This window comes from Polyodon spathula, chromosome 13 (genome assembly GCF_017654505.1).
Source record: "Polyodon spathula isolate WHYD16114869_AA chromosome 13, ASM1765450v1, whole genome shotgun sequence".
Taxonomy (NCBI): domain Eukaryota; kingdom Metazoa; phylum Chordata; class Actinopteri; order Acipenseriformes; family Polyodontidae; genus Polyodon; species Polyodon spathula.
This window is the reverse complement of record NC_054546.1, coordinates 41,994,419-42,009,668: the sequence shown is the minus strand read 5'-3', so window position 1 is coordinate 42,009,668 and position 15,250 is coordinate 41,994,419. Positions and strand designations below refer to the sequence as shown.

The following is a 15,250-nucleotide window of genomic DNA, read 5'->3' as shown; positions in this document are numbered from 1 at the left end:
GATACAAACATCCTTTTGGAGAACAGAAATGGATGCACACTGATGAATTAGTGTGCAGCGAAATGGTCGTTTGTTAATAGCCACAGTTTCCTTTTTAAATGGGAGTGGGTTCTTTTTTCTCTCCAGGCCTAATAGATCCAGTAACTCATGGTATCTAGTGTAGACTGACATAGTAGCAAGCAGCTTTCAATGTGTATCCTCGTTCAGGGAATGTGAGAAGACTGCGCTGTACACAAGCGCTGCTTTGCAATGAAGTGTAGTGCACACAGGAGGCTCAACTATGCTCAACAGACTCCGAGGAGTTGTATTATATTGCAGAATCGATTATGGTGGGACATTGCACTTTTTCAAGGGTCTTGTTATTTCTTCATGGAATGTCAGTAGCCCCAGGCAATACTTCACTGCTCCACTGGGTTTTCAATTCTCTCTTGCCTTCCCTCATACTGTGTCCTTTGCTGTTGGGTACATCCTTTCTCCCAATTGGGTCAAATCAGGTAGCAAGCCAGATCAATATCTCTAGCTCCCTCCCTTTTCTCCTGCCAGCCTCCCAACACTTTCCTGAAAATTGATACCAAGCTCAAACTCCCTAAAGTGTCAGCTGCTGGCTTTTTGCTTAACCACTGTTCTGCCATTTCCCCAGCCCACAGCATCCTTGCAAACACATCTCAATGGTGACCACTCCATTGGGTCCTGCGTCTCTCCAACATAGACTGCCAACTGTGTCGAACTGTGTGGAGCGCTTCAGAAGCGGACTGTCATGAGACCAGCAAACTGCTGTGACCTAAATCAGATTGTAAACCAAGACTCCAGAGGTGAAAGGCTAGTGCTTCAACCCACTGCGTCACCTTCCCCTTACCAGAGACCTTTCTTTGCAATATACATTAACCAACCAGGGTTAGGATCTGGCTGCTGTCACACTGACTGGGTGGGACACAGCGGAGTCTCGTTCATTTGATTTTACTGATAGAAACTATGCGCGCCATGATGCCACAGTCCATCGCAAAAGCGTCAAGCAGAGCCTCTTACAAGCTGTGATAACACGGATGTCAGAGAAAAACACAGACAGCATCAGGGTAGTTCAGCACCCTGAAATGATTCAAGCATTAGGGAGATAGAAAGGATCCACCGAAGTGGGAACCAAATCGGTCAATTTGCATCACTGTGTACTGTAACATCAAAAGCAAGGGTCAGAAATCAAGAGAACTTGCCGTTCTCACATCATCAGCTATAAAATAATCCAAGCCCCTTAAGTTCTCCAATATGATCACCATGCTACATGCTAGGAGGAGGGATGTGCATTGATGCAGCAAGAGTTGGGATTTGGAACAAAGAATAATAAAAAGCAGTTTCACTTATGGCTGTAAGACCAACCAGCTTTTCTACCAGCATTAAACTACCAACTGACCAGGATAAACCCATCTCCGGTCAAGGCTGGAATTCCCAACAGAAATGAGAGGCAGACTGGTTTGATTCCGTAGCGGATCCTGATAAAATGTATCCCCACTCAGATGAAGAAATACCACAACTACAATAAAACTGCTTCCTTTATAATCCCCCTGCTCTACCTACACTGTCAATCACAGACAGTCTGTTTGTTTATCAGCCTGGCCCACAGGGGGAAGGGGTCTATAAAAATTCATTTGTATTGTATTGTAAGAGGGGTTCATATTTTATATTGCGGGTTGGAAAGCCCAGTTGGGTAAACAGTCCCGAGTCCTAATCACTGCATTCCTATCGTCCTATTGTCCTTTGTCAACAGACAATGATCTCAGATCTATTTATAGACCAACTTGCTAACTTTGACTTCTCTGATGTTATCTGATACATTAACTACAATGACACTTGAAAAAAAAATATCATGATGCAAGACATTTCATTAGGATGGAAGTCGTAACAAAAACAAAAAGTCAGTTGTGACCGCAACTGTCATCAAGTAATGTTTCAATACCATTTATTGTCTTTCTATGTTCTATTGTTCTATGTTTCTATTCTATGTATAGTGTGCTTAGCAACTCAGACAGCAATTCCCAAACCAATGGATAACAGTCCATTGGTCATAATATTGTGTCTATCCAACCGGATAGATGCGGGCCCTGTTTCAAACAATGCTTAACCACTTGTCAAGAACAGTTTGAAGCATTTGAAACTGAAGCATACACAAAGTATCTCATGAACTAACCCAGTTAGATAGTATGCAGCACCAGTATATCCTGAACCCTACAATGTCGCTGACGTTTAAAACATTACAGCGTGAGCCCTTCATACAGAAAACACAATATTTAACATTACTTACCTGCTCACCTTCTTCAACTTTTCTCCATTGGTCTGAACGTGCCTTAATTTACTTCCGAGTTGCTGTTTACATTGATGTGAAACTCAAAGCTGCTCTGTCATACAATGTGAGCAGCTCAGTAATGGTCTGGGATGCCTGATCAATGCTTGCACAAAGAAACCAGAAACTTCTTTACAATTAACCTTCTAAATTATTAATTGCCACATAATGGCAGATTAATTGCTTTTGTTGGAGGTTACAGCGAACATATACAGGCAGCTACCAGCCTTCCCCTTGCTTTCAGAAAGGTGTTTCACTGTCTTCCTGTGTGTTTTTAATTACACTTCTCTCTTTCGTCTCTCTGCTTCCAAATGTTCCTGATGGCACCCCTGCTAAGTTTTCACTCACTTGGATCTCATTGCACATTAAGAGATTTTTGGCGTAACATTACAAAAACCAAAAATGCAAGGTGCTGACTTGGGAACCCCCTTTTAACCTTTTAACACTATATATATATATATATATATATATATATATTATATATATATATATATATATATTGCACTTGACAGGCTATATATTGCTTGTATTTGAAAGTTTAATGTCAACTGTGAGAAAAAAAGGCGTTATTTTCAATGCCAAGATAGTCTAGTTATTAGTCATGAAGAGGTGCCACTATTTTTCTATATTCTTTATTGGTTGAAGTGTATTCAAAGCAGGAATCTAATTCTGTTGGCGTCTTGCAGGCCGCTGCAGGGCCGTCCGCAGTTGTGCTGCAGCAGTCTTGACAAGCTGCACAGCGACGCCAAACCAAGAGAAATACGACCTGCTTGTGAAATGCTGTTTAGGTCCTAGGGAAGCAATTTGCACCAGTGAGACACTTGTAAATCTCAACGGCAGTGCAGATTCTCTGACATTGTGAGGAATGCTTCAGTGCTCCTGGACAGTCCTGCAGGACCTCTGAGCTGACAAACAGCAGAGGCGTCTGGGAGCAGTCAACACTTCATCATGCACTGAGCGGAGCCTTGCCTCGCCTTGCCCCCCTCAAGAAAATAAACAGGCACACATTTTTTTCTATATTGTGAATAATATATATTTTCTATTTGTCAATTGTAAATAAAAACCAAAATAACTAATTCTGCACCTTCAAGAGGTACAAAATTGTCTTCAATAGAACAACACCAGGTGGCAGTATGTGCTATGTAAAAATCTAAAGGAAAGTTTAAAACAAAGGTAAAAGCTAACCCTTCAAAGTGGACTGGGTTTAGCCCCATCTCTTGAGGGTCACAGTGCTTGAGGATGCGAAGAGATGACAGGACATCCAAGACAAGAGATTATATCTCACGGAACAAGTATTTTCAAACCAAACACACACACTCACAGACGGACACGCACACACATCTACCAGCCCCCCCACCACCCCTTCCTAGCTCTCTTGCCTCAATCTCAGGCTGAAAAGCACTCAAGTGATTCTGAGGCTTGAGGTGTGAATCCAGCAGCTGTTACAGAGAAATCATCACTCTCTGGTGTCAAGCTGAGATTGCTGAGGAAGGGAGAGAGGAGAGAGAGTGAGGGGGAGAGGGACAGTGCGTGTGAGAGAGCACAAACAGGGGGCTGGAGGGAGGGAGAGGGGGAGAGAGAGAGAGAGAGAGAGAGAGAGAGAGAGAGAGAGAGAGAGAGAGAGAGAGAGAGAGAGAGAGAGAGAGAGAGAGAGGGTGTCTGTGTCACTACTTAAAATGATATTACAAGTACCAGAGAGATTGAACTGTTTGAAGTGATCTCAATCATCAAGCCAAACAGCCATTTTCAGTTTACCTGCCGGTCACCTTGACCTTGCTCCGCCACACTCAGATCTTCAGCTGTAAGTGCACAGAACCATTAAGAAAACTAATAAACCGCGATCTGGACCGTCGCTGTGTTTGGATACCATACACGTCTTATTAAGAAATACGTCTAAAATATGTTTTACATCTCTGAAACTATACAGTGCCGTGTCACAAAGCATTCTGTTCCACAATGCCACATCCTCTCTTTTTAACTAAACAGATAGGTAGACAAACAGACAGATAGATAGATAGATAGATAGATAGATAGATAGATAGATAGATAGATAGATAGATAGATAGATAGATTACATAACCTGTAACCTTTCTAAAATGTCTTTCTGAACTTTTTGAGTAACAGCTTGCAGTGGACTTGCCCGCTACACATTGCTTCCATATGCCTGTCCAAAACAGGACATGTTTCAAGGGAGTGGGTCCGGGACATTACAAGATGTGGATCCGGAACATACATCAAATTGTACAAGTTTGGACAAATGCATGCTTGCTCATTGCCTGTATAGCCTTCTCGACCACTAAAATATGTTTCTGATTTTCGGATAGGTGGGAGAAACGTGTTTTCTGTTTCCCCTGGTTTATGACCTATAGCACCTGTATAAAAACCAGGCCCATATCAGTCTTAACCTTGATCCCATTTCCACTAATGCATCTTTACCTTTTTAAATGAGCACTTTTGGCACATCTTATTGTGCACAGGAAGAAGTACCACGGCTGCACAAGATGTTGCGTCCCCCCTCCCTCCCTCCACTCCCCGACAAAGCACTCTTACCCTCCTGCATTCTCCCTTACTGTCATTTCTATTTAATATTGTGCACTGGAGTCCTAGCTGTTTTCTATGTGAAATTCGCTGCACAGCACAATTTTGGCTGACCTATTAAACTATTATATATAAAACAGCACTATAGACTGAGTGAGCCCTGAGGGTGGCTGCATCAAGTCAAGCCCAAATAAATCTATTCAAAGCAAGTGGAGTCAGTAAGGACGGTTCTTGCACTCCACCGCAGTGACAGTTAGAGTATATTTAGGACATGCAATATGGAGGAACACAGCCGTTACTGAAATGCAGGCATCTTGAAGCAGGGAGGGAAGAGTGGTCTGACATCTCACCATAGCACTTGCTTTGCAGACCTTGTGATTTGGTGCTGGTAAACAGTAAGTGTTACCCCAGCTACTTCACCTTAAGGGGTGTATTTTTTGAGCTACTTTTTCAACAATGCTATTCAATTAAACTTACAGACATAGCAGGACTCAAAAATGCAGAAATGCTGAACATTTGAAAACATGTGCGCACATTTAGAAAAAAGTATTCAGTGAGCCCTATTTTCTACTGTATTGCAATGATAAGGCGTGTTTTTCTTTCATTCAGTAAGTTCAGAACATGATAGGGATAAGGTTAGGGTTTCGATTATATTGTGCAAACATTTTTTACACATTAAGTACATTATAACTATGCACAATAACATTGATATGATGTGTAAGTATACATGCATTTCCTAAGTAACTACTCCTTAAATACACAGTAATTAGAGACACTTCATGTAAAGTGTTACCTAATTGTGTTACTTCTTTCCATAACTCTCACAGAGGGATACGATTGACAGCACAAGACGTAATGGTTATGCACATTATAAGGCTTCCTTCAGATTTTCCAAATTGCAGTGTAGCAAGGCAAGACTTTCTTTACAGTGAGCCAGCAGTGTTGCTTTGCAATGCAGAAATGCTCTTCTGCATTCGTTATTTTTGAATTACTAGTCCCTCTGAAAAGTAATTACTAATAAAGAGAATATCCACTCCATTAATTAGCAATGCTTTTGTGGCGCGCTGATTAATTCAGCCTTATCTGGCAGACAACATCTACATCCCATCTGGGAGTGTTGGTGGATCTGTGTGTTTATATTAATATACATTTGAATTGTACTCCCTAAAAATAAATCCTTCCTCAGCACACTCATGTGATCAAAGACTTTGAGGGTGGTTAATAATGAGTGGATGAAAAATATTTGCCAATTCGGAAGATGAAGACAACGGCAAAAAAAAAACAAAGGAGAAGGAGAGGAAATACAAAGTAAACTACAGTATAATAATAATTAGCCAGGGTTTTACAACATGATAAAGACAGTCATAACCATAAAGAACCTATTGTATAGGTTTGTATGGAGCCCTTCCCCTCTAGTAGTGACATGCACCATCTCCCCCAGCTCCTTGTATCACTCTGTTGTTCTGCAGACAGCAACGGTCCCTGATCATCCCCTAGAGCTCGACCCTGCACATTCTACTGCAGTCACGCTGTGAGCTAGTGGAGGGGAAATGAGCCATTGCTGTGTTAGCAGAGAACTGGAGAGATGAAGCGATTGAGAGCCGGACAGCTGGAGAGATGGGGCGGGGCAGCACAGTCACACAATGCTGAGGCTTGCTGGTGCGGGGCTTCATCTGTCTTGTTTAGCTCAGCATCTGTTTCAGGAGGTCCGTACCATACTTGGACTGCACACGCACTGTACTGCACAGCCAGATACACGAGACATCACTCTTCTGCACTGTGTCACCCATTCTGCAGTATAAGCCACTGCAGAAAAGAGATTTTTAGAAAAGCTGCTGTTCAGAGTGAGCATCGTTGTGAGCCGATTTGTAGACGTCAGAGGTTGGGTTTCAATGGGACGTGTAGCTCGGTTGATGTGAGGCTGCTGCTGTAGATTTTATAATGGCCACAGCCTGGCATGATTTGCATAGCTATGACAGTGTCTAATAACTAGCTGTCATCTCAATCTATTGAGGATGCTCGACATTTTTCAGACGATGCACTCAGCCAATTTTGTCTGCTAAAATCAACCCAGTGTTTGATGGGAGAAAAACAATCCAACCGTGGCAACCCCAGTAATGCATTCTGTAGCGATCTGTTTGAGGTGCTGTACAGTACATAGTATAGAATGTCTTCTGTGCTTATATAAAGCAAGGGTTGGTTCTCAGAAGGGTCACTCTCACATGATTCCAAATAGATAAACATTATCTCCTGTTTAGCAACGATTAAATGGTATTTGGTATTTCAACCATACTTCATGAATAACAGAAGGGAACTGGCCATTCAAACTATCATTGCTAATTCCGACCTTAGATCCTTGTTTTAAGGTTTCAAATAGTTTGAACTGGTTTCGGAGATGTAAGACAGTGTTGAGTGGTGTTCTCTTTCCTATTCTACTAGAGTGCTCTGCAGTGTTGAGTGGTGTTCTCTTTCCTATTCTACTAGAGCGCTCTGCAGTGTTGAGTGGAGTTCTCTTTCCTATTCTACTAGAGCGCTCTGCAGTGTTGAGTGGAGTTCTCTTTCCTATACTACTAGAGCGCTCTGCAGTGTTGAGTGGAGTTCTCTTTCCTATTCTACTAGAGCGCTCTGCAGTGTTGAGTGGAGTTCTCTTTCCTATTCTACTAGAGCGCTCTGCAGTGTTGAGTGGAGTTCTCTTTCCTATTCTACTAGAGCGCTCTGCAGTGTTGAATGGAGTTCTCTTTCCTATTCTACTAGAGCGCTCTGCAGTGTTGAGTGGAGTTCTCTTTCCTATAGACCTCTGTACAGCTCTGCAGTGTTGAAAGAGTTAAAGTTTGTTGTTGTTGTAAATAATAAATTATATTTATATGGTGAATTAGTTTCATAATTAAAATGATTCAAAGTGCTCTTGATATTAGTTTTAAAAACAACAATAACAACAGCAAAAAAAACCTGTAATATCCAGAATTACAGAAGCAGCATAAACCAGGTGAATATAAAGTGACATCTAGTCTCTGCTTACAACAACAGTTTTTAGCCCCAGGGGACCAGGCTAGCTGTTTATTTAGAGCACAGATTTACACAGCAGCTGAATTTCAGAAAAGTGTAAAACGCTCAGAGATTGGGAGTCATTCTGTCCCTGGATCAGGGAAGTGAGCAGCAGATCTCAATGAAAGTACTCCCCAGCTCCCTGTGGGTACAGCCAGACTGCGATGTAAGGAAATGTGCTTTGACTTTATATGACATAAATAATAAAACTACAAAAAAATAAAACAAGAAATTATGATGAGAGTAAATCAGAATGAGCAAATTTTAATTATAGAAACTCATAAAGAAATTCTTACTTATAGTCGAAACTTCATGAACTTTCCAACAATATACAGAGATTATGCAGAATATATATATATATATATATATATATATATATATATATATGATTATATATATATATATATATCTATATATATATATATATATTACTAATCGAGAAATATATTAGTCAAAAAACTTTTCTTTACAAATCAGTTATATTGAAAACTTGCACTCCATTATATCGGATTTTAACAATCCAGTTTCTTTTCCTCTTCCCCCATAAAAAAAATGGCTGTAATTCAATTCAAAAACTCGTAGAAAATGTTATGAGGCGGCCCCTCAACAAGCTCCCCAGTGCTAATAAAATCCGTAAAAGCCAATTTGCTCAATTCCTCTCTGCTTTATAAACTAAAAGCTTCCATTCTTGAGCTACTGTTTCAGCGTTCAACTCCAGAAATCAAATTCCATGCAACGGCAAGGCTTGCTGCACCATGGCACATCATAACAGAGTTCAGCTAATGGATTTTGACTAATGGCTTTCATATCAGCTCTGTGGCTCTCATCACATTCAGGGCTTCTTACATGTGTTCTGTGTTAGAAGATGAGCGGCGCCTTACATTCTTAGAAACCTGGGGATTTTAAACATAAAAACAAATGAAGTTTTCCATTTCACCCACACCATTGTGAGTCTACTGAGTGCTACATTGTCTCAGTACCTTTTAATATGCTCTTTAGCTGGAGGTCTATATTAGCTTATTAACTGTATTGCTCTCCTTTGAGCATGATAAAATAAAATTAGAAATTAATAATTGGGAAAAAAAAAATATCAAAATCTTGCCAACTGTTCCGAGATATTTTGCTGCCTGACTGCTACACTGTTTCATTATACAAATAAAAAAATCAAAAAAGCTGTTTATTCACTTTTTAACGAAGAGAATTAAAAAGCAACATCTGTGATCCAGGAAAGCCCACGTGGCTGAGCTTAGGGGAGTTTGGGGTGGTTCGGTATCTACATAAGAATTCAATGCACCCCACTCAGCTCTGAAGGGGCACAGAAGCAGGGGCACGGAGGACTGTCCTGCATCACTGGAAAACAAATTGCACCAAACACACTATTTAGAACAGACCACACAGGCCGGGGTGAATTCCACTAAACTTCAGAAACACACATTTGAGGGGGAGGTGAACACACTTTAAAAAGCAAGAAATTTTAAAGGCAAATTAGCACTTACTCTCTATGTTCCCTGCGTGGAAAACTCTCAAATGGCACTTAAAGTTAGTCTCCCCCCCCACCACCAGGAGATTCCTGTGGATCTGTACTAGTGACAGGCAATCCCGTCAGAAAAAAACATACAATGACAGCAACAATACTGTACACACCAGGGCGGGCATTGCAACAATTATTAATACTGTACACACCAGGGCAGGCATTGCAACAATTAATACTGTACACACCAGGGCGGGCATTGCAACAATTAATACTGTACACACCAGGGCGGGCATTGCAACAATTAATACTGTACACACCAGGGAGGGCATTGCAACAATTAATACTGTACACACCGGGGAGGGCATTGCAACAATTAATACTGTACACACCAGGGCAGGCATTGCAACAATTAATACTGTACACACCAGGGAGGGCATTGCAACAATTAATACTGTACACACCAGGGCGGGCATTGCAACAATTAATACTGTACACACCAGGGAGGGCATTGTAACAATTAATACTGTACACACCAGGGTGGGCATTGCAACAATTAATACTGTACACCGGGGAGGGCAGTGTAACAGTTATTAATATTGTACACACCAGGGCGGGCATTGCAACAATTAATACTGTACCCCAGGGAGGGTTTTGATCACTGAATATGATAGCAGGCGTTCCCCAGGTGTCAACTGTTGCTGAGCACTAAGCCAATCAGGAGTACCAATCAGGTTGTTTTCTTACTTTGCACTTGGATTCATGCCCAAAATGATTAACTCATTGGTACACTGCACTGTTTATACTGGGCTGTGCGTTACAGACAGAACACCGATTTGCAGAACTGGATAAAAGGCATCTCTTTGACCCCGTAATGCACCAGCACTTACCTTCTGTAATCAAAGAAACTACAAAATGATATCACAAAAGTCTATCGGAAGACATAATAGTAGTACAGTATTTCATGTTAGATTTTGAAATGTGACATTTTTAAATTTTTGTCAGTAATTGTTAAGCATATGGAATACTACAAAGCGGTATGTAATTAATTATGTTAACGTAATTAACATCGAACCCGCGATGTCCAGGCTATAGGGCGCATCCTAGATCCTAAATTACAGAGCAGCCTGTCCTCAAATGAGGACCGTGGCGCGTCATGGGTTAACAACCTCAAACAGTCTTTTGGCATCAAGTGGTTCTGTGTCAGCACGGGGGTGGTAGCGGTGAGCTGAGCCATTCCAAATTGTGAGAAAAATGATCAAAACAATTGGCGACTACTACATTTAAAAAATAAAGAAATAAAGAAATTCCCTTCATTTGGTGAATGTTTTATACCTGTTACCACATATTGTTATATATTATCTATTATCCAAGTAAGAAAAATTTGGAAATTAAGCCAAACTGTTTTGAACTCTGCAGCTGCCTGATTCACTGTGTGTCTTTTTGGGCTCTCTTCAAGATATTAGTTCACACTGGAACAACACTATACAGTATTGTGGTTTTACTGTAATAAATGGGCGGTCACCCCTTTCAGGGTGAAACGGGTTCAATTCCAGAGGTTTTGTCAAATACTGACTTTTATAATAATAATAATAATAATAATAATAATAATAATGTGCAGAGATAATGTAGTGCTGGCAAGACATTCTTCAGCAGGCTGGAAACTCCGCCCTCTGGGTTCAATATCATGGGCTGTGCTTGCTTGAACATGACCTTTTTTAAAGTCGAAATCCTTTTTTTTTCATCTTTATTGACACCTTCAAAGCTCCCTGCCCTCTCATCACCACGCTTTCATCTCTGCCGCGGCGCGCAATCTCAGCTTGATTCCTTTTTTTCGAAAACAATGACAAGGATTTTTTTTTTTTCTTAAATACAAATTTTAAAAAATTAAATATTAACATCTAAGCGTTGCCCAGTTTCTGGCATTGGTACCGACTGTACCACAGATGGATCCACCTTTACCTAATGCAAATCTTCAACTGTGCATACCATGTGAAAAACATAGAGTACTGAACTTTAAACAGACGCTCCACTCGAACCGTGTGACGGCGTGACCTTTCAACTCTGCTGACTCATAACAAAAGAACCCAGAACCACTCGGAATACATGAAATAATAAAAAAATAAAATGAGAACGCTATTCAAATTAGATTTGAAGTTACTTACCCTTCTATGTTCTGACCCTCTTTGAGTGGATATCAAGATCTGAGTTTCATTTTTTTTAATGCTAAATCTCCCGCTGCCTAGAAAAAAAAACTGTGTATTCCTAATGAAAGGATAAAAAAAGACAAAAAAAAAAATAGCGGAATAACAAAGGGGCTATTCAGCTGAAACAAAAAGCGTAAGAAGATGGATGTTAAATCCTTGGCTGTTTTATTTCTTGTAACTGTGTGCGAGTGATTCTGTGCACCAGGCTCTGTACTGTTCTTCTTATATGACTTGCAATGGGGTGAGAGTCAGTGAGAGTTGGAGTCAGAGCAGCAAGTGAAAAGAAAAAGAAAATATAAAAGGATTTGTTTGGGATATGATGTGAGCCATATGTGCTGTGTGTATAGTGCAAACTGCAAGGACACTTACTCTTCTCTCCTTGTCACTGTATTCAATGCCCAGGGTATCGACTGCACGGACGATAGCTGCCAGGGACTGGATTGTGTTGCTGTAGACCACCGGTTTGTACTGCTTTACGTCATCTCCAGAGAAGCCATCTTCATGGATAATCCTGCAAATGTTAACAAATATCAGACGTCAGCAACAGGCTCTCACCCCCACCCCCCCTCACTTACACAAAACATCTGAACTGAGCTGCTGCCCATTCCACGGACTGGGAGCAAGGGGAACATACACTGGCAGATAGGAACATACACTCAGATAGGACCTTAGGAAACTAGAGATCTGTTTTTGTGAATTTGGGGGCAATCCAAATATTGAGTGATCTGTTCTAAAATCAGAAGCGAATCCTTTCTCATATTGCAGCACATGGCTTTTCATTTTCATCTGAATTCTTTTTTTTAATTTATTTATTTATTTATTTTAGACAAAATGCTTATCATAGTAAAAGCATAGCAAAGTGTAATAAAGAACAGTGAAAGCATAGGTAAGCACTGTACAGAATTTCAAGTTATGGTAAAGCCTATTAATAAACATGGCAAGCCACAGTAAACTAGGGTAAATGCGGAGTATAATCATGGAAAAAGCATGGGAAAACTGCAAAAATACTGTGGTAAACTTTTCTAACTGGTGTTGAGGCTGAACTTTAAATATGAACAGCACACAGTGAATAATAAGGTACTTTGCTGTAATGACTGTTGCATTTACTGCGCAGCACGCATGGCATTAAGCAGTTCTTATTTTTATAATCACTGCTGAGTACTCTAGATTGCCTCAGTTAGGCATGTGTTTGTGATACTTGTAAATGCACACTTTTATTAGCGAAATAAAAAATAATCACACTTTAATTTCCATTGCAGAATGGGATTCATGAATCATAGAAGAGCACAGTTTCCCAGAAGTGCAAAGGCAAATCTTTAGGCAGCAATCCATTTACTGTACAAGAGTACGAAATGCTGGTGTAAAAGTTAGACTCATTCGTTTTCATGGAGAGATCCCTGTGTGTTTTTTGACCCATTGTCGCAAGGGATGGTTTGGGTTCCATTTGAACAAAAAAAAATCTAAAATTCTATATTGTGATAAATGGGTTTTCTTGAACATGTCTTGAAAGCAGTGTCCTAGGCAGCAATCACATTAATGAAGAATGAACCATTTTTAAATTGTTAATTCTTCATTATTAATTGATTTGTCAAACAGGGAAATGTATTTTCTTTTATCTAACAACAGACAAAAATCTGAATGCGATTTTTGTTACAAAAAGTTGTGTAAGAAACCTACACCCAAAGACAGCCCCCAAGCCCAGCTCTCTCTAATATCAGTCATCACCATGCCTGCACAATGCAACAAAGAGGAGATTCAGTTAGGACTTGTGATATAAATCTAGATATAAGCAAGCAGGGCTCCAGACTACCCAAACCCATCCCATCCCATCCAATTCCTCGGATTGTGCTCACTAATTATTACAGGAGTGTAGCAGCTCGACAGCACAACTGTTCGGCTCCTCCTTAAAGAAAAAAAGGCGACTCATATCATGTGCTGATCACGTCCATCTGCCCGCCTGTCTGCCTGTCTGTCTGTCTGTCTGTCTGTCTGTCACACTCTACATAGTGAACATGATAACTGCCTTGATTTTACAAAACCTTTTAGCACACACTCCTACCTTCCTACAAATGTTTTGGATAGCTTTTGACTATGCTATAATAAACTCTCAACGTTATAGGAAAATTTTTTGTATCTTTTCAGGTACTTTCAGAGGACCCTTTTAATAAGTTGTCAGATTCGGTTTAGTGGAGAAACGTGTCCCATGGGCTTCTCTTTTTCCAGTGTTACCCTGATCCATATTGGAACTGTGCCCTCATGCGCTTCAATCTGATTATCCTCAATTTCCAAAATCAAAAATAATCCATCCTATTGCGCCGTGCCCTTTTGTCGACAGTAAACCAAACAAACAGACCCTTCGTCTAAGAGAACTCTTGCTGCAAATTACCCTTTACAGAATTCCCAAAGCAAACTTTTTTTCCTGCCAATATTTAATGCCAGCTCTTGGCAGTGCTCGACATGACAGGCGGTAACATCCTTTACTCTCTCCATTTCAGTGCCATGCCCCTTCACAGCAATTAACCCAGCTTCCCCACAATTCAGATACACAGTACTGCTCAATTAGGGCTCTTCTGCAGCAACAAGATCCTACACAGCAACATGCAACCATCACATAAAGGTACTGCAATCCAGGCAGGGTTTAAATGAAAAAGGCACTTCACTGCTTTATGAGTTTTATATCTCAGAGCTCTGTTAGTTAAGAACATAAGAACATAAGAAAGTTTACAAACGAGAGGAGGCCATTCGGCCCATCTTGCTCGTTTGGTTGTTAGTAGCTTATTGATCCCAGAATCTCATCAAGCAGCTTCTTGAAGGATCCCAGGGTGTCAGCTTCAACAACATTACTGGGGAGTTGATTCCAGACCCTCACAATTCTCTGTGTAAAAAAGTGCCTCCTATTTTCTGTTCTGAATGTCCCTTTGTCTAATCTCCATTTGTGACCCCTGGTCCTTGTTTCTTTTTTCAGGCTGAAAAAGTCCCTTGGGTCGACACTGTCAATACCTTTTAGAATTTTGAATGCTTGAATTAGGTCGCCACGTAGTCTTCTTTGTTCAAGACTGAACAGATTCAATTCTTTTAGCCTGTCTGCATATGACATGCCTTTTAAGCCCGGAATAATTCTGGTCGCTCTTCTTTGCACTCTTTCTAGAGCAGCAATATCTTTTTTATAGCGAGATGACCAGAACTGCACACAATATTCAAGATGAGGTCTTACTAGTGCATTGTACAGTTTTAACATTACTTCCCTTGATTTAAATTCAACACTTTTCACAATGTATCCGAGCATCTTGTTAGCCTTTTTTTATAGCTTCCCCACATTGTCTAGATGAAGACATTTCTGAGTCAACAAAAACTCCTAGGTCTTTTTCATAGATTCCGTCTCCAATTTCAGTATCTCCCACATGATATTTATAATGTACATTTGTGTTATTCTAAATGGGTTGACGTTGACAGAGTGTCCAGGGCAGATTTAATCAAACCATCTGCAAGACAGATTCATGGTTTCTCTGTGACATTGTAAAAGATATCAGGGAAGGGGGTTAGCAGTTAACTGTATGCAAACCAATATACTGAGTTTCAAAGACATTCAGTGTGCTGGTTAATAAAAATGCATGGAATACTCCTTTGGAAAAGTAGTCTAATCTCTGCTGATAAAAA

The 15,250-nt window shown here is 40.4% G+C and overlaps 1 protein-coding gene across 3 annotated transcripts in view; it reads right to left on the bottom strand.

Annotated features, from left to right (window-relative positions):
- Nucleotides 1-15,250, bottom strand: part of LOC121325964 (guanine nucleotide-binding protein G(o) subunit alpha) — a 71,824-nt gene that overhangs the window by 37,378 nt on the left and 19,196 nt on the right. For all 3 annotated transcript variants that reach the window (XM_041269062.1, XM_041269061.1, XM_041269060.1), the window contains exon 3: nt 11,963-12,104. In XM_041269062.1, the coding sequence (XP_041124996.1) occupies nt 11,963-12,104 (142 nt within the window). The remainder of the gene's footprint in view (nt 1-11,962; nt 12,105-15,250) is intronic.